Here is a 19,482-nt window from a genome sequence, read left to right as displayed (position 1 = left end):
ATAGATAAAACTGAATTTCTATCAAAAACTTGAGAGAACTGCGTGGCGTAGAGGGGCCTATGCTGCAAATATTTGAGAAGCTCCTCCCATAATAGTAATCTCACTCCAAACTTTTTCCAAAACTTGAGAACCCTGGTTTGGAGAATGTTTCATTTATAAATATTTTTCTTAATAATTAGGCTCGGTAAAATAACGTTAAAAAGAAAGTTCAAAATGATCCTACAAACGAATGATTGCAATGGGGGTTACTTGACAAACTCTCTGATATCAAAATATTGTTTTTGGTGTATTGTGGATAGGCTACTAAACTTTGGTGAGGTGGCGACCCCGTGTGGGTAACTTAAATTAAATTAAAACAGAAAAGCCTTGTCGGAAAATCCTATTTTAATACCGGAGTTTGTAGATATTCTTCTCGCCATAGATCATGTAACAAAATTTTGATTGTTTAACAGGTAAGCCTTTTATTTTTGTAACTGCATGTACATCCACAATTAACAATATAATAATCACTGTAAGTATTACCCGTGAAAAATCTTTTTCTTCACGTCGAGGTGAAGTGTTAATGTTTCCACCACCCCGGAGTGTGGGTGTGCGCGCGTGCGCGCGTGACTTCTGATGTTGACTCAAGAGCGGGTCTGACCCACGTGCTTTTTTTAGAGGAGCGAAAACGGCCCCATTGGTCACTTCCTGGATGTGAGAACAGCTTCACAGAGTATCAAGCAGATGAGGAAACAGAGAAGTAACGGTGCTGCAGCGCTTTCTCTTTTGTCGTTTCAGAATCGCTCTGAAACAATGAACAACGCTGGACTTTAACTCTTGGATTACAGTGTAAGTTACTCTTCTGTTCTTGGTCTAAAACAAAGACTCCTGGCGAGTGGTGTCCGTCTGCTGTTTCATATATTATTCAAGACGCCGTAACAGCTGTTCAAATGTAAAACAAGAGTTTTGTAAACCACAAGAGTTTTGTACAGATTAAGGCGTCAAAAAGAAAATACGCAACAGTGTTGATAAAAAGAGAAGTTGTTAGATGCTTTGCCTTTACGTCGTTAGTTTATTGCGTCACCGCCCTCTCCACTACACGTTTCAGCCGCCCTTTTGCTGAACTTAACATTGACTAAAATCATTTTTAGTCAAGCGTTAACAAGCATTAACTCTGTAATAGTATCTAACTATTTGTACATTTCTCTCTGTTTAATGAGTAAATTGTTGTTGTTGTCTAAACTCCGCCTTTTAATGTTTGTAGACTGTGGGAATCGTTGCAGCGCCACACAAATCCCCCAATTACCGTCTTTACTGGAACTCACCCATTATTAGTCAACTACCTATCATTATATAATGTATTTAAAAACATTTTTTTTTTTTATTTTGTGATGTTTAACTTGGTATATGACGCAGTTCCACATACACTACCAGTCAAAAGCTTTTGAACAGTAAGTTTTTTAATGTTTTTAAAGTCTCTTCTGCTCACCAAGCCTGCATTTATTTGATCCAAAGTCTAGCAAAATATTTTTACTATTTAAAATAACAGTTTTTTGTTTGAATATATTTTAAAATATATTTTATTCCTGTGATTTTAAAGCTGAATTTTAGCATCATTACTCCAGTCACATCACATGATCATTCACAAATCATACTAATATTCTGATCTGCTGCTCAAAAAACATTTATTATTATTATTATTATTACACTGAAAACAGCGGAGTAGAATATTTTCAGTTTTCTTTGATGAATAGAAAGTTCATAAGAACAGCATTTATCTAAAATAGTAATCTTTTGTAACATTATAAATGTTTTTATAATTACTTTTGATCAATTTAAAGCATCCTTCCTATATAAAAGTATTAATTTCTGTAATTACCTTCCCAAAAAATAATATATACTGACTTGAGCTTTTAAATGTTATAGTGTATAATGTTACAAAAGCTTTTTATTTCAGATAAACGCTGATCTTTGGATATTTCTATTCATCAAAGAATCCTGAAAAAACTGTTTTAAATATTGATACTACTACTGCTACTACTACTACTACTGCTAATAAATGTTTCTTGAACAGCAAATCAGCATATTAGTATGATTTCTGAAGGATCATGTGACGCTAAACACTGGAGTAATGATGCTAAAAGTTAAACTTTGAAATTATATTTTAAAATATATTCAAACAGTTGTTTTAAATAGTAAAAATATTTCACAATATTACTGCTTTGCTGTATTTTGGATCAAATAAATGCAGGCCTGATAAGCAGAAGAGACTTCTTTAAAAAAACATTAAAAATCATACTGTTCAAAAACATTTGGTAGTGTAGATGTTCATTTGTTTTATGTACACTAACAAAAATAGGGCTTAAACTGGGGGGGAAAGTAGCAGAAACATTTAAACACCTCCTTTCAGCTTGAAAAGTGAGAGGTGCTTAACCTTCAGAAAAGATCAAAGCAAAATTTAAGCCGTTTAATTGTTTTTTGTTGATTCTCTTTGTGGTTTGCATTTACAAAAATTGTGTAACTGAAATGTGTACATAAAAAGTGGCCAAACAAATTTATTAACAATCAAATTTTGTTTTGAATTTTTTTTTTATAATAGCTTGAGTAATACTGTTAAGCTTGATGAATTCTGTCAACAACAACAGATTTTGACAAAATTTGTGTCAAAAATCACGGGACACCAAAGTGTACCATGTTGATGGAATGTGCCAGCAGCTTGCAGATTGTATAAATATGGAAAATTATCTGCCTCGTTCCAAGAATCACTTAGACTCCAAGTGCCACACTATAAATAAACCAATTACATAACGTCCTCCTCAGTATATATGAGGTTCCTTCCTAAGTTTTGGCCAAGGCGAAATGACAAAATAACAGAGATGACATGGTACCGCAGGGTTTTTATCCAAACCTTAAATTAATAAAAAGCCATTAAACTGATTTTTTTTTCTCTAATATTGATTAAAAACACATCTGTTTTCAGTGGATACTTTTATCTGGATACAGTTATCTTGCTGGTTTAATTCATGACATTTAACAGGGGTTATCTGACTTCCTTCCCCAGCTCGGGGCACTCCTTTGTATTACAGTTCACAAATAACTGCTCTGAAGAATGACTTGTTTTCACAAAAGTTAGAAGATGTGTTTCCTTTCAAGAAGCTCACGTTAATCTAGAAATGTGTGTTTTCCCAGACGCACAGTGAAGGATGCAAGGTGCAATAGCACGGGTTTGCATGGTGGTAGTAGCCGCTATCCTCAACCACCCGCTGCTCTTCCCTAATGAGAACACCACCATCCCTGAGCAAGATGATGAGCTCCTGACCCGTATGAAGGAGCACCAGGAAAAACTGGAGGCTGAACAGAAGCGCCTGGAAGAGGAGATCTCACAAACCGAAACAGCTCTGATCGTTGATCAAGAAGGTTACAGCTGGTACTTTTGGAGCACTCTCTGCCTAGTCATATTCTTTACAATTGAGGTGTGCAGGCAGGATATAATCCCTACTGAAATTCCAGACTCCGTGGAAGATGAAGATGGAGATTCCAACGCTGAATATATCAGCGCTAAGAATGTAGCCCTAGATAAAGGTGTCTTGAGTAACTTCTGCAAGACCCGCTTCCATCCTTTCATCCACGAGAGCGTGAGAGTGCGAGAGTTCATCGAAGGCTTTGCGGATGATTTGCTTGAGGCTTTGAGAAGTGTTTGCGATCGAGAATCTGACCTGGAAGTTGAGGACTTTGTTTGCATAGGCAGTATGTTTGAGTCCTGGAGGGTGTCTAAACCTCCTACGTGCGATCTCATTGTGCCTTTTGCTCCTCCACAGCCATTCAGTTTCCAGTTTCAGCTCTGGTGCGACCCTTCCATTGAAATCCCACTGGACTTGCAAGGATGTGGAAGGATTAAACTAATAAAACCAGGTGGGAATGGCACCGACTGTCTTTGTGGCTCAGCCAATCTCGGCGATGACATGCTATGTCTGCTTCACAATAGAAATGAGTGTGAAAAGCCTGAGGAACACACTTTGGTGGAGCTACTATGTGAGAAGAACTCCTCGTATTTGTCGAAAGATCAGATCATGAGATGGTTCCAGATCTCGGTGAGCAAAGCCTGGGGCCAGATCGCTCACAAGTACGATTTTGAGCTGGCGTTTCGGAACCTGGACTTCCCTGGTGCTCTGAAAATAAGATTTAGGTCTGGAAAGAGTGTCGTTCTCAACATCACCCCTGCTGTTCAATTTGAGGACACGGATGCTTACCTCATCTCTCATTTCCCATCTGACACTAGCAACCCCTCAGATACTCACTGGCAACTCTCACTAACCGTTTATGAAAAGAATCTGCTTAAACATCTAGGAAAAAAACTTCCTACAAATTCGTGTCATGTTCACTGTCTTCAGATAGTGTCCTTCTTGCACAAAAAGCAGACGGCTTTGACTGGGAGAAGCGCCTTTTCTAATTACCATATAAAGACGGCACTTTTGCATCTGCTGTTGAGTAAACGTCCCGCAATGTGGCAGGCGCAGAATCTTGATGACAGATTACGAGATCTGCTCAGCTTCCTTCAGCAAAGCCTGGAAGAAAAGAGACTCTATCACGTTGTTGTTGGGAACCCTCGCATGCCTGTTGAAGTTCTGGTTCCCAAAATAATCCGTACTGCAGAACCAATAAACCTGTTTAGGCCTCTTGTGTTGCAGAGGCACGTATATGCCAAAATGGAGGAACACTTTCAAGAGATGGTCAGAAATACCTCTGTGCTTGTTCAAGAATATACACCACACGTGTCTAACGGTTACATGAGACATGAATTTAGCTCAGCAGATCAGATGTAGACTTACTCACCGATCTGATTTTGAGTGCAGGGGATTTCTACAGCCTAATTACATGATGACGTTTTCCGCCTCAAATGTAAACATGCACTGACTGTTACTGATGCTATTTTGATATTTGGGTGTTTTTTCAACTATGCGCACTTTTTTGGTTGCAGGGGCCAAATTCTTTTACATTTTTGCTATATGAAGGTCACTTTAAAGCGTTCCTGGAAACTTGGAAATTCTTTATAATTGTTTTTTTTTTTGGCTACATTTCAAATGCTTTTTACCGTTGTACTCTTGTCATTATGGCAGTGTTTTAATGCCACGTTAAAAAATAAAAAAAATCTAAGATGCGATTATTAAAGTCATAATATTTAGAGAATAAAGTCAAAATATTACGAGGATAAAGTCAAAATATTTTGAGAATAAAATCTAAATTATGAGAATAAAGTCGAAATTACGAGAATAAAGTCAAAATAGTTTAGAATAGTCAAAATATTATGAAAATAAAGTAAAAATATTTAAAAAATAGTTGAAATATTTAGAGAATAAAGTCAAAATGTTTTGAGAATAAAGTCAAAATGTTTTGAGAATAAAGTCAAAATTATGAGAATAAAGTCAAAATGTTTCATGAATAAAGTCGAAATTACGAGAATAAAGTCAAAATATTTTAGAATAGTCAAAATATTATGAAAATAAGTTAAAATATTACAAAAATAGTTGAAATATTTAGAGAATGAAGTCAAAAGGTTTTGAGAGTAAAGTTGTTTAGAGATTAATATTGAAATTGCAATTAAAAAAGTCAAAATATTACAAGAATAAAGTCTAAAATTCTCAAACATTTCGACTATTCACGAAACATTTTAACTTTATTCCTGAAACATTTTGACTTTATTCTCGTAATTTTGACTTTATTCTTAAAACAGTTTGACTTTATTCTCATAATTTTGAGTTTATTGCTGAAATATTTAGACTTTATTCTCGAAATATTTAAACTTTTTGTAATTTTGACTCTATTCTTGAAATATTTCAACTTTATTCTCAAAATATTATGACTTTAATCTCATAATTTTAGATTTTTTTCTTAGTCCTAGACTGAGACTTTCAATCTTAAAATATGAAAACCATCAACCACCTTTTTTGGTGTACTTTTCACAACAAACTTTGCCTTTAATAATAAAAATAAGTTTAATAATAATATAAAGGTCAGTGAAGTGCAAGTTTAGGTAAGATTTAATGTGTAAAAAAACCCAAGTAAAATCAAACAAAATATCACCTGTGAACAGATACTTTCCAACACAGAATGTTAACAAACACAATGCATAATTTGAGATGTGACTGAAATGATATTTGCTGCAATAAAATAATAGGATTTTAAGAAAGTTTATTTTCATAAAATCCACAGGGCCAAAAAGTGCCAAAGGTTGAAGAAACGCCCACTTTCTATTCATCATCGTTTTTGGCAGCTGATTCAGGATCTTTGAACGATGAGATATTGCAAATGATGTAATATCATGTTAATGATGTAAATTCTGTCACTTTATTAGAGTACTTTGGAGTTTTGATCTTGTCTGCCACCACATATGGGGTTGTTGAATTTCCTAAACAAAGTATGGGCAACAAGCACATCTGATAAACAACTGAAAAAAGTGCACAGTCATGTACAGAAGCAGTTCCACAGGTTTAAGAAGGCCTGTCTTTGATTTACAATGCACTATTTAGATTTTAGATAGCATTCTGTTCCTTTTTTTTTAAGCCAGTACAGTAGCAGGTAGATGGTTTTACGTAAGACTCTTTCTAGTCTTCATTATGATTTAAAAAAAGCAGAAATGCACTAAACAAACTTTTATGCAGTATGCAGTTGTGCAGTTTCCCCTCCCAGGAAGCTATGTTGTGCAACCTCATAGCTCAGTAGCATTTCACTTGCAACCAAAGAGGAAACTGGTGATATATATTGATTTAAAATTCTATTTATGCATCTGGCGAGTGTTTTTATCGAAAGCAACTTGCACTGCATTCAGGGTACACATTTGTTTTATCAGTTCTTGATTTCCCTGAAAATCAAACCCATGACCTACTGGAGAGATAAGGGAATGAAGGAATAAACACAAGGATGTATGATTTGCCCATAATGTTTATGGTTTGAACATTTGCTTTATTTATATTCATGTATAAATGACAAACATGTTAATATACCCATTATATCCTTTTTTACATGGTCATCTGTGATCTAGTCTAACATCTAAGGCTTAAAAGCTAAATTTGCTGTAACATTCAATATAAAAATACTTAGATTATGAAAATGATAATAAAATCCACACACGCAGATGGACGGATATCCTCTTGTTTTACTCTATAAACCGTGATCATAATTAGGGTTTCCAGCCATGAAGCTATCGAAGAACACTTTGTGATCCTCTGAGCTGAACATGGTTGCTTTGACCGCTGGATCCTCATACATACGTTCAATCCACTTCCTCAACTCAGGAGTGTTGGCCAAACAACTGAAATTTGAATAGAGGTACACAACTATTAGATTTACAAGCAAGTTATACATTGGTAAAACATAAAACAGGCATTGCTGCGTTCGCAGAAGTGTACTTGTAAAGACAAGTATGTTTTTCTTGTGTGCACAAAGTTCACTAAACCAAAGTGCTTTTCAATTCAGCCGAAACCAGAGCCCTGCCTTTACTAATCTCATCATTCATCACTGTTTGCATATCTTTTTGACTTAAGCTTTGTAATTCAGCACACTGTCGTCAACTAAATGGCTCCAATTTTGTGAGAGTTTTCTTTGTTTTTAAATCATGCATTCATTATATATTTAATGTATGTACTAATAATATTAATAATAAAAAAAAATACATACTGCTTTACACCCATTATCTCTGCCCTCTCAAACCATGGCCAGATCAAGTAGTCAATCATGGTGATGGAATCGCCTCCAAAATATTTGGTCTTGTTTTTCGCCAAAGTCTGAAAAAAATGAGAAAAGCAGTTAGAAGTTAATACGTCATTACAGCATACTGTACTGTACTCTACATGAGTTTGGAAAGTAATTTCAGCCCACCTCATTTAATTTGGAGACTTTTTCTGTAAATTCAGCCTCAGCTGCTGAAACGTCTTGTCCTTTATTCTTTCCCATACAGATACTGTAGAAGCATGGAATCACCTGAAACGATGATGAATTAGTATTAATGTATGCCTACATTTAGTTAAATCAAAAAACAAAGAAATACAAATTATTAATATGATTATACATAAGCAATGCTGCTTATGGGTCTATCTAATTTGTTAACTGATAATAAAAAGATAATACCAAGAATATCGAATTTTTTAGGAATCGTACTTATGTAATGTACTTGTTTCAAAATGACAAACTGCCTACCTTTGAATAATGCTCCAGCAGCATTCTCTGTTGGGCCCTCTCGAAAGGGTCAGATGGGCACAGTTTTTTCTCAGGGTAGGCATCTTCCAGGTACTCGCAGGTGATTGGTGACTCATATATCACCTGTCCACTTGAGGTTTCCAATACTGGCACTGTCCCTGCAGGATTCTTTGCCAGAAACCAATCAGGTTTATCCTTCAAATGGATGTTGATAATTTCATGTCTGTGTAAAAAGGAATGCAAAATCAATATTGGTTAGTGGACCATAAAACCAGTCATAAGTAGCACGGTTATATTTGTAGCAATAGCCAACAATACAACGTATGGGTCAAAATGATCGATTTTTCTTATATGCCAAAAATCATTAGGATATTAGATAAAGATCATGTTCCATGGAGATATTTTGTAAATTTGCTACCATAAATAAATAAAAACCTAATTTTTTATTAGGAATATGCATTGCTAAGAACTTTAATGGCGATTTGATTCTAGATATTCAAATAGTTGTATCTCAGCCAAATATTGTCCTGTGCTAACAAACTATACATCAATGGAAAGCTTATTTATAAAGCTTATTATTTATTTATTCAGCTTTCAGATGTTGCAAGGTCACATTTGTATACATGATCAGGCGCTCCTCAACACTCCACAAAGCCCACTATTGCACAGCAGGTCAACAATATTACTCACTTAATTCCCTTGGCAGTGAGCACCAGCCTTGCTCTCTGAGCAAATGGACAAAATCTCATGCTGTAGAGCCGAATAAGACCTTTCGGCACTGGTCCGGGAGCAGGGCATGCTGTTGCACCAATGAAACACATGGGACGCAATAGTGTAAATATTTACATGCCTGTAAAAAGTTATTTACATTTACATAACATGCATGGAATTTCATCAGTAAAATAATGTGGACCACCAAGTCCAGGTTCTTAAGTGTTTATGAATTACACTTTAATAGCTTATTAATGTTTTTTATCAGAAAGAAATTCTTAATGATTATGCAACGTCATGGTCTGAAAACATCTGGGTTGAGTTGTCTGCAGCCGGGTTGGTAACGAAACTCTTGTTGATAATGAAATTAGCTGAACATCTTTGTAGATGAACATGAATTCATATCTGGACGTTTTTATGAATGCTTTTCCATTTACAAGTTACAGATCAAACAATGCATTACGTCTAATTTCCATACTTTCACTTACCTTTTCCTTGGCATTTTGGAGATGGAGCCATTATTGTGTTCAGAGTGTTCACTTAAACAAGATCTTAAAGGTGAAAATAAAACAATGGATTGTGACTGTACAAACAATTGAAATACCGCGTTTTATGCATAAGAATCTAAAGCTGTCTATGTTACATAACACGCATGAAGAGAGGAAACATATTTCCGATGCTATCATAAATGCTTAACATGTTTTACAAAAAGCAAACAGAAATTCACCGAAGGTTTGCTTACCTGTTAAACCGGCTGACCTAACTGAAGTAAACGTTTGTTAGAAAGTTAACTTTTTATAGCAAAATAGGTGTGGCTGAAGACTATACGACTCCTCCTCTCACATACTTACTACTACATCCATGAAAAAAAACCAAACTACTTAACGTTTAATAAAAGATTCTCAAAGTTACTTTTCATCGTTTGATAAGTATTCCATATTACGTTTACAGCTATCAAACTGCTCTAAAGCCTGATATTATTCCAGGATGTGCTGATTTATGGTACATTTCCCTGATTTTGCCGTCTCACGTTTCCTGTACAATCAACTATGAACATACAGTGCCACCCTAGTAAACAGCTATGTTGCGGAACTAATTTCCCATACCGTTTGTATCAATGCGCGGCTTCTCTAACTGATCGTTTTTAGGAATGTTCTGCCAGGAACTTTATTTTCTAGCGGAAGGATACAACTAAACGAATCTGCTTAATAAAATAACAATTTAAAAACAGCGTGTGTTCTTAATACTTTTAATACTTATTATAGGGCGTCCAGACGTCCCCGTTTTGTGGGAACAGACCTTTTTTTTTTTTTTTTTTTTTTTGGTGTCCTGAAGTGCAAGACCGACCAACAGCCTCCAAAAGCACAAACGTTAAAAAACATTTGAAAAGTGAATTTTCAGTTGTAATAACTGTGAAATGAAAATATTAAATACATTTTGAAAATAAATGTTATGTGGTTTCATACTATTTTGTTTTCGTTTTGTGATAAAATCATTTTGATGATTTGTTTTGATCTATTTGGTATTTGCAGTGTTACTATTCACTGTTTTTTAATAGTATGATATGTGGTAAATTGTAAACCAGTTGGGAACAGTTTGACCTGCAAACATCATAATAATTATTAATTTCAATAAGAGTGTATGAAACCCACAACAATTAAAACATATATTTGTATCATTTTTTAATTAATAGATAATAACAAGTAGGCTAATATTTCAATATATAGACTACTGAACTAGAAAATGTCCCTGGTTTCCATTTCTAAAATTAGGTCACTTTATTTTATTAACCATTTATTATTCCTTGCCTAAGTAGCCATGATGTATTCACATTATAGCTACTTGTATCTTATTGCAGATGTAAGACTTGAGATGGCAGCAGATTTCTGGATTGTTTATTGACTTTTTATCTTATCCGTATCTCAAGTATACAACATATTAAATAAAAAGACTATCTATTTGTTTGTATCCATATAATGTTCACTGTTTATGATTCTGTTGTTAGCGTGGGCGTCTTGCAAAGTCATGCAAAGGTTCTTTAGCAGTTCTACAGCTGTAGAATGAGTGAGAGGGTCCTCGCTGCAGAGCCAGATGGGAGGAGCTGGAGCTCCAGCTCCCCCTTGCTGAAGGTTATGGGTGGAGATAGACACCTAACCACACCCTAACCCTACCCCTTACCCTATCCTAAACCTAACTCCACCCATTAGTTCACACAGAGGTGGAGCTGGACATCCAGAGAGGGGGAGCTGGAGGCCATTCGGCTCTGCAGTGAGCAGTACTTGGAATGAGTCAGCTTGCCAATTTGTAAGCATATGGATCTTTCTCGGAAATCTAGATCTTTTCCTTTGAATTTGTCTTAACCTAAGGATCACTTGCTCATAGGTTATGACACTGACATCTCAAAGCTTCTGTTGTGCAAAGTCATGCTTAGCAATGCAATACATATTTTAATGGCAACTGGCAGATGTCCATTGTTAGTTTTTAAGCGTTATTGTTCTGGACAGGGTGGAGCACTTGAGCAAACACATGAAGAATTGAAAAATCACCTAACCCCTTTACATTTTAGAAGTTTTGACTAACGTTACTGCACAAAACACCCTCAGATGTTTAGTTTCTTTCTTTTGAACACAGAAGAAATTAATTTGAAGAATGCTAGTTACCCAACAGTTGATGGTAGCCATTGATTATCAGAGGATGCCAATGTTTACCCGCATTCTGAGTTCAATAGAAGAAACTCATATACAGTTAAAGTCAAAAGTTTGCATACACCTTGCAGAATCTGCAAAATGTTAATTATTTTACCAAAATTAGAAGGATATTTTTATTTAGTACTGACCTGAATAAGATATTTTACATAAAAGATGTTTACATATAGTCCACAAGAGAAAATAATAGTTGAATTTATAAAAATGACCCTGTTCAAAAGATCCACAACTGTTTTTTTTTTTTTTTTAGTCATAGTCGTTCATGTTCTTTAGTTCTTGTCTCACACATTCTTTGATTTTCTAGCATTTTTGTGTATTTGAACCCATCCATCAATGACTGTATGGTTTTTAAATTGATCTTTTTACACTGAGAATAGATGAGGGACTGGTATGCAACTATTACAGAAGGTTCAAACGCTCACTGATGCTCCAGAAGGAAAAACAATGCATTAAGAGTCAGGGGTGTAAACTTTTAAACAAAATGAGGATGTGTACATTTTTTTAAAAGCAAATTTTTCATTTAGTACTGCCCTTCAGAAGCTACAGAAGATACTTACATGTTTCCCAGAAGACAAAGAAAGTGAAATTTACCCTTATCTTCAAATTCAAAACGTTTACACAAACAAAGGACTCATGAACTATCACTAAATAAAAAAACAGCTGTGGATCATTCAGGTGACAACACAGTATTAAGAATCAAGTGTATGTAAACTTTTGAACAAATTCAAATATTATTTTCTAATGTGGACTATATGTAAACATCTTTTATGTGAAATATCTTATTCAGATCAGTACTAAATAAAAAATAACATGCATTTTATTTTAATCCCTCTTATTTTGGTAAAACAATTAACATTTTGCAGATTGCAGTATGTAAACTTTTGACCTCAGCTGTAGGTTTAGAACTTGAGGGTGAGTTCTATGTGCTTATCATGGTATTTGCTTCTACTCTTGGCCAGCTGAGGTTGACAGATTTAGGTGGTTATCGTTCCTGATTGTCTGTTAAACCTCAGTGGCACCTGCTTCTGATAAGTTTATGGATTATGTATAATTCTGGGAACTTTGTATAGGATGGTGACTCAGAGAAGTGGTAGACACCTAATGAGTAGGGCTATTAGGGCCAACAATGCAGGTTAAACTCCAGAGAGGTGTGACCCATGAACTGAGATAATGAAAACCCTGTTAACCCTTGAGCAGGGAGACAGTACCTGCAGTTAGCATACTGCACTTTTATCTCAGTCTAAAAACTACAGCAATTGGAAAATGAAAAATGCTGGAAAATCTCATTACAGGCCATCAAAAGAATAAACCTGGGCTGAAGTAAAAAAAAAAAAATATATATATATATATATATATATACAGTCATGTGAAAAAGTTTTCAAAGTTTTCTGTATCAGGAATAATAAATAATTATCTGGTCTTTTGCTGGTCTTAAAATTTGTAAAATAAATCCTCAGATAAACATCATCACATGACATATCACACAGTGTCATTATTTATTTAAGAAAAATACAGCCAAGAGGGAAAGAACATGTGTGACAATGTTAGGACACCCTATACTTCAACTGCCTGTAGATCCACTTTTCTTAGCAATAACTTGAAGCATTCATTTTCTGTGTTAATTTATCAGTCTCTCACATTGTTCTGGAGGAATTTGGACTACTCTTCTTTTCAACATTGCTCCAGTTTATTGAGGTTTTTGGGCATTTGCTTATGCACAGCTCTCACCACAGCATTTGAGTCAGAATGAGCTCTGGACTTTGACTGGGCTACTGCAACACCTTGATTCTTTTCTTTTCAGCCATTCTGTTGTAGATTTGCTGGTGGGCTTGAGATCATTGTCCTGTTGCATGACCCAATTTTGGCCCAACTTTAGATGTCGGACAGACGCCCTCGCATTTGACTCTAGAATAATTTGATATAGAGAGAAGTTCATGGTCAACTCAATGACTGTGAGGTGCCAAGGTCCTGCGGCTACAAAACAAGCCCAAAATGATCAGCCCTTCTCCAGCATGCTTGTCTTTTGGTATGAGGTGTTTGTGTTGATATGCTCTTTAGGTTTTCACCAAACTTGGCGCTGTGGCCATTATGGCCAAACATCTCCACTTCGGTCTCGCCTGTTCAAAGGACATTATTCTAGAAGACTTGTGTTTTGTTCAGATGCAACTTTGCAGACCTAAACTGTGCTGCAATGTTTTTTTTAGATAGAAGAGGCTTTCTTCTGCCAAGCCTTCCAAACATGCCATTTTTGTCCCATGTTGTTCTAATGGTATTGTCATGAGCTTTATCATTTAATATGTTAACTGTGGCCTGTAGAGTCTGAGGTGTAGTTCTTGCATTGTCTGCCATTTCTCTAAGCTTTACACGGTCTGATCTTGGGGTGAATTTTCTGGGATGTCCACTCCTGGAAGGAGAAGTGTCTGTTTTAAATGTCTTCCACTTGTGAATAAACTTCAAATTGTTTGGAAATGGCCGTATTACTCTTCTCAGATTGATGGCAGCAACAATTCCTTCTCTAAGATGATTAAAGTGAATATTTCATCTATTGAATGAACTCCAGAAACGTTTCATGTTTCATCATTATATATTTTATTTCATTGTACTGACAGGAGTTATACAGTTCACAGCATATAATTCATTCTGATTTCTCAGGCACTATAACCTCATCAGTTATAAAAGATTTTAAGATCTTGTCACTCACAAGCCAAAGAGACATAAAGAATGATAAACCAGGCCTGAAATTCTCTTTTCATATTATTCTGGATCACAGTAAAAAAGATGGACGGATATTAACGTACCTTCTACAACAACTTCTGTTAAAACAGACAGGTGTGTTTCACCATTATTTATCCTACAAACCATAATCATAATCGGGGTTTCCTTCCATGAAGGACTTGTAAAAAACCTTGTGGGTGTCTGTGCTGAACATTGTGGCTTGCACAGCAGGATCCTCCAGCATGTGTTCAGTCCACCTCTTCAGCTGAGGAGTTCTGTCCAAGCAGCTGGAAATTATAAAGAAAAAGTGTTAATATGCAAAGAAGTCTAATTAAATTTAATTTTTGTTTCAAACCTCACTACTTTAAACGGTTTAAATTTAATACTAATTTTTTTTTTGTGTAAAACATTTTATTGAGGGAAAAAAAAACTTTGTGTTTGGATTTGTTTACTTTGCTGTCATAACCATCTACTATTATCTCTGTTTCTCTATTTATTATGCACTTAAAGGAGAAGTTCACTTCCAGAATAAATATTTTCTACTAATTTTCTTTAGTGGAAAAGAACCTGGAATGTTTTCCTCAAAAACCTAAATGTCTTTTTGACTGAAGAAAGAAAGACATGAACATCTTGGATGATATGGGGGTGAGTAAATTATCAGGAAATATTAATTCTGGAAGTGAACTTCTCTTTTAATAAATGTGATAAAAAGATCAAAACATACTGCTTCAGATCCATAACCTCCAGTCTCTCAAACCACGGCCACATCAAGTAGTCAATCATTGTTACTGAATCTCCTCCAAAAAACTTGGTCTTCTTGTTGACAAGAATCTGACAAACAGAGAGAAAACAGGAGTTTATACTCAACGTTTAACATCAGAAATCCAATATTGGATCTTTATTCCAGTTATCAGTATGTAATTATATTAATATTTCAACAAACCTCATTAAACTGGGCGAACTTCTCTTCAAGCTCTTTTTCAAGTGCAGACACATCTTCTCCTTTTGCCTTGCCCACAGGGATCTTATAGAAGTAGGGAGTCACCTAATAAGAACATCCATATATAAACGTTAAATTCATTCAATCTAGCAAGACTATATATAATATCCTGTGGAAGCGAGTTGGGAAATACCTTTGAATAATGCTCCAGCAGCATTTTCTGTTGGGCCCTCTCAAATGGGTCAGATGGGAGCAGTTTCTTCTCAGGATAGACCTCATCCAGGTACTCGCAGGTGATTGGTGACTCGTATATCACCTGACCACTAGGGGTCTCCAGCGTTGGCACCAACCCAAGAGGATTCTTTGCCAAAAACCAGTCAGGCTTTTCCTTCAAATGGACATTGATGATTTCATGTCTAGAACAAAATGCAGTTATTCATAGGGGGTTTTCTTTTCACTTAAGGCAGAGACAATGTTTTCCAAATTGATTTTTTTCATGTAATCTCATGCACATCCTCAGCACAACAACTAACCCTCATACTTGACTTCTCTCTAAGGCCTATTAATGTTTGTACTTACTTAATTCCCTTGGCAATGAGCACCAATCTTGTCCGTTGGGCAAAAGGGCAGAATCTCATGCTGTAGAGCCGAATATGGTCCTTTGGCACAGGGCCAGGAGCAGGACTTCCTGTGGCACAATTTAAACGAAAAACATTAGACCTGATCTACCTGTTTTTGCCATGACATTGATGTATAATAATGTGAGTCATTTGTATATGTTTCTAACGATTGAAAATGTCTTGAGCAGGTTTTTAAGTGTTGACAAGAGCATTGCACATAATACACTACCAGTCAAAAGTTTTTGAACAGTATGTTTTTTAAAGTTTTTTTCTGCTCACAAAGCCTGCATTTATTTGATACAGCAAAAGGAGTAATATTGTGAAATATTTTTACTATTTAAAACAACTGCTTTTTATTTGAATATATTTTAAAAGGTAATTTATTCCAGTCATCAAATCTTCATTTTTAGCATCATTACTCCAGTCTTCAGTGTCACACGATCCTTCAGAAATCATTCTAATATGCTCATTTTCTGTTCAAGAAACATTTTTATTATTATTATTATCAATATTTAAAACAGTTGAGTACATTCTTTCAGGATTCTTTGATTCAAAAGCTTAGAGTCAGTATTTTTTTTTTTGGAAAATAAATTATACAAATTAATACTTTTGTTTAACAAGGACGGTTTAAATTGATAATGTGATAATAAAGACATTTATAATGTTGCAAAAGATTTCTATTTCAAATAAACACCTCTTGACTTTCTATTCATCAAAGAAACCTGAAAAAAAATCTACTTCAACATAATAATAATAAAATAATAAAAATGTTTTTGAGCAGCAAATCAGAATATTAGAATGATTTCTGAAGGATCATGTGACTAAAGTAATCATGCTAAAAATTCAGCTTTGAAATCACAGGAATAAATTACATTTTGAAGTATATTCAATTAGAAAAGAATTATTTTAAATAGTAAAACTATTCAAAAATGTTGTTTTTGCTGTACTTTGGATCAAATAAAAATGCAGGCGTGGTGAGAAGAAGAGGCTTCTGTAAAAAACATGGTTATATGAACATTAAAGTAAACTGTCTATTGTAAGCGAACTCTTATGGTTGTCTACTAAACAATTCCTTAAATCACAACATAGGCATGTTTTGAAAGTTTCACTTGTTTAAAATATACAGGATAACAATGCAATCTGTGACAGGTGACGCAGCACATGTATGGAATCCGCACAGTCATTTCATATCATAGGTAATGTACATTAGTGATTACATAAAAGTGCAGTGTCATGCTCTCGTCAGCACTAAGCGCACCTGGGGTCATAACTGTTATGTCACTTGTCAAGTTTTCGTGTACAAATGAATAACTGTGTACAATGAAATAACTGAAACTCCCAGTTTCCTAACACAACAAAGACACATCTGGACATGTTTAAAGAGGTCATACTACATTTAAGACAATTGAGTAGCTGTTATATAAATAGCAGATTGTTATCTGCTATTTATGTCCTGCTTAGTCATGAAATATACAGTAAACTACATATGGAAAATCCTGCGCTAAACTGCATTTTTGGTGTCTCGTAATGATTTCTTACCTTTTCCAAGAGTTTTCTGAGATGGTGCCATTATTTTAATTAGCAGTGGAGGAGTGGTGGTGGAAGGTAAACCTGCAAAGGCAGAATTAAAGTTAGAAGTCAAGACAGCTTTAATCTGAATACCATTGTTGTATTTGATTAACTAAGACGCAACAGATTAACATTTGTTAACAGTAGTTAAGTAGAAAGTTAGATAACCACTGTCTTGCATAAATGCAATAATGTAATATTTCACTGCATCGACCTAAAGAAATAAAATACCTAAAGAATAAAGAAAATATTTAATAACTGAAAGGTGCACTTAATCTGATACTTACTTGTCTAACTGTATGACTTGCCACACAATTTCTTTGGTAAATGGGAAGTTGGACTATTTATTGGAGAGAAGGCGGAATGTCTAGTGATCCAATGATTAAACTGCAAGCACTTTATTTCAAAATAAAAGTCATCGACAAACGTACAACAACTATACTTGAAATGTAATTAAAAGCACGAATTAAAAACATGCCTTTTACACTTTATTTTTCTTCTCGACTAAAGGTGCGTATTTTTGCTTTTATTTTGTAATCACAAATTGTGAGAATCTCTCTTACTAAAAGCGTTTAAAATCGTCAATTGGTATGCATTTGTTTAGTGACCTGTCATTTTTAACATCAATTTGCATGACGAATGGCTTTTTACATATATTTGTATACTGAGGTTGGTCTAATCATAATACTGCACTCAATATTTTGAGTCTTGCACTTATATTTGCCTCAGGATATTAAAATGATGTTACATATTCTGTGCTGTGTGAGATCTTGTGAGGAAATATTTTAATATAGACAAACTGTAACATTTTACAATAGTTTTATCCTTATTGTTGGTAAATAGATCCATCGGTAACACTTACAATAGGTGTCATTTGTTGAATATTAATATATTTATTACACTACCCAGATTGCACACATATGTCTGCAAGATGTCTGTTAAAGATCACTTGATCTGGAAAGCATCTGCTGTGTATAAATATCTGATAAATGTCTATAAGATGAGATGTATGTGTGCTATCAGGGTATTTATTATTCTTTCCCTGATAGTCTATTTGACATCTGCAAGACGTATATTGGACATTTCCCATCAGATGTCAAATAGACATTAGATGTCTTTAAGATGTTTATGATTTAGAATGTACCCAGATAGCACAATATGTCTGCAAGATATAAAGATCACTTGATCTGGAAAGCATCTGCTGTGTACAAACATATGTCAGACGTCTGTAAAATGTCAGCTTTACATATATTCTAAATCATAAACATTTTAAAGACATCTAATAGACGTCTATTTGACATCTGATCCAATAGACGCATTGTAGTTGAGCAAACAATAAAAAAAAATACATCTTGCAGATGTAAATGCAGATGTCGAACAGACGTCTCTGAGATGTACGTGTGCTATCAGGGTATTTATTATTCTTTCCCTGATAGTATATTTGACATCTGCAAGACGTATTTATTAGTGTTTGCTCATCTGCAATACGTTTATTGGACATTTCCTATCAGATGTCAAATAGACATCTATTAGATGTCTTTAAGATGTTTATGATTTAGAACGTACCCAGATAGCACAATATGTCTGCAAGATATAAAGATCACTTGATCTGGAAAGCATCTACTGTGTACAAACATATGTCAGACGTCTGTAAAATGTCAGCTTTACATATATTCTAAATCATAAACATTTTAAAGACATCTAATAGACGTCTATTTGACATCTGATCCGTATTGTAGTTGAGCAAACACTAAAAAAATACATCTTGCAGATGTAAATGCAGATGTCGAATAGACGTCTCTAAGATGTACGTGTGCTATCAGGGTATTTATTATTCTTTCCCTGATAGTCTATTTGACATCTGCAAGACGTATTTATTAGAGTGTTTGCTCATCTGCAATACTTTTATTGAACGTTTCCTATCAGATGTCAAATAGACATCTATTAGATGTCTTTAAGGTGTTTATGATTCAGAATGTACCCAGATAGCACACATATGTCTGCAAGATGTCTGTTAAAGATCTGGAAAGCATCTGGAGTCTACAAACAA

The 19,482-nt window shown here is 34.8% G+C and overlaps 3 protein-coding genes across 3 annotated transcripts; 1 reads left to right on the top strand and 2 right to left on the bottom strand.

Annotated features, from left to right (window-relative positions):
• The first annotated feature begins 670 nt into the window (after positions 1–670).
• itprip (inositol 1,4,5-trisphosphate receptor interacting protein) lies at positions 671–7,110 on the top strand. Its single transcript, XM_051126125.1, has 2 exons — positions 671–828; positions 3,169–7,110. Exon 2 carries the CDS (start codon positions 3,183–3,185, stop codon positions 4,800–4,802), a length of 1,620 nt encoding a protein of 539 aa, XP_050982082.1. The 5' UTR covers positions 671–828; positions 3,169–3,182; the 3' UTR covers positions 4,803–7,110.
• Positions 6,957–9,959, bottom strand: LOC127175197 (glutathione S-transferase omega-1-like). The gene is made up of 7 exons (XM_051126127.1): positions 9,626–9,959; positions 9,372–9,434; positions 8,863–8,971; positions 8,173–8,395; positions 7,855–7,956; positions 7,654–7,760; positions 6,957–7,288 (listed from the first exon to the last, which is right to left on the bottom strand). Exons 2-7 carry the CDS (start codon positions 9,400–9,402, stop codon positions 7,138–7,140), a joined length of 723 nt encoding a protein of 240 aa, XP_050982084.1. The 5' UTR covers positions 9,403–9,434; positions 9,626–9,959; the 3' UTR covers positions 6,957–7,137.
• Positions 9,960–14,153: 4,194 nt separating this feature from the next.
• Positions 14,154–17,814, bottom strand: gsto1 (glutathione S-transferase omega 1). The gene is made up of 7 exons (XM_051126126.1): positions 17,720–17,814; positions 17,403–17,474; positions 15,823–15,931; positions 15,437–15,659; positions 15,247–15,348; positions 15,028–15,134; positions 14,154–14,590 (listed from the first exon to the last, which is right to left on the bottom strand). The coding sequence occupies exons 2-7, from the start codon at positions 17,431–17,433 to the stop codon at positions 14,440–14,442; spliced, it is 723 nt and encodes a 240-aa protein (XP_050982083.1). The 5' UTR covers positions 17,434–17,474; positions 17,720–17,814; the 3' UTR covers positions 14,154–14,439.
• Positions 17,815–19,482: the final 1,668 nt, after the last annotated feature.

This window comes from Labeo rohita, chromosome 13, assembly GCF_022985175.1.
Source record: "Labeo rohita strain BAU-BD-2019 chromosome 13, IGBB_LRoh.1.0, whole genome shotgun sequence".
NCBI lineage: Eukaryota > Metazoa > Chordata > Actinopteri > Cypriniformes > Cyprinidae > Labeo > Labeo rohita.
This window is presented reverse-complemented; position numbering and strand designations above follow the sequence as displayed.

Coding starts and splice junctions, on each gene's coding strand:
- itprip (XM_051126125.1), top strand. CDS start 3,183: ATGCAAGGTGCAATAGCACGGGTTTGCATGGTGGTAGTAGCCGCTATC.
- LOC127175197 (XM_051126127.1), bottom strand. CDS start 9,402: ATGGCTCCATCTCCAAAATGCCAAGGAAAAG. Junction 8,972..9,371: donor TCCAAAATGCCAAGGAAAAG/GTAAGTGAAAGT, acceptor TTGGTGCAACAG/CATGCCCTGCTCCCGGACCA. Junction 7,289..7,653: donor GAGATAATGGGTGTAAAGCA/GTATGTATTTTT, acceptor TTCAAATTTCAG/TTGTTTGGCCAACACTCCTG.
- gsto1 (XM_051126126.1), bottom strand. CDS start 17,433: ATGGCACCATCTCAGAAAACTCTTGGAAAAG. Junction 15,660..15,822: donor CTCATTGCCAAGGGAATTAA/GTAAGTACAAAC, acceptor ATTTTGTTCTAG/ACATGAAATCATCAATGTCC. Junction 14,591..15,027: donor GAGGTTATGGATCTGAAGCA/GTATGTTTTGAT, acceptor TATAATTTCCAG/CTGCTTGGACAGAACTCCTC.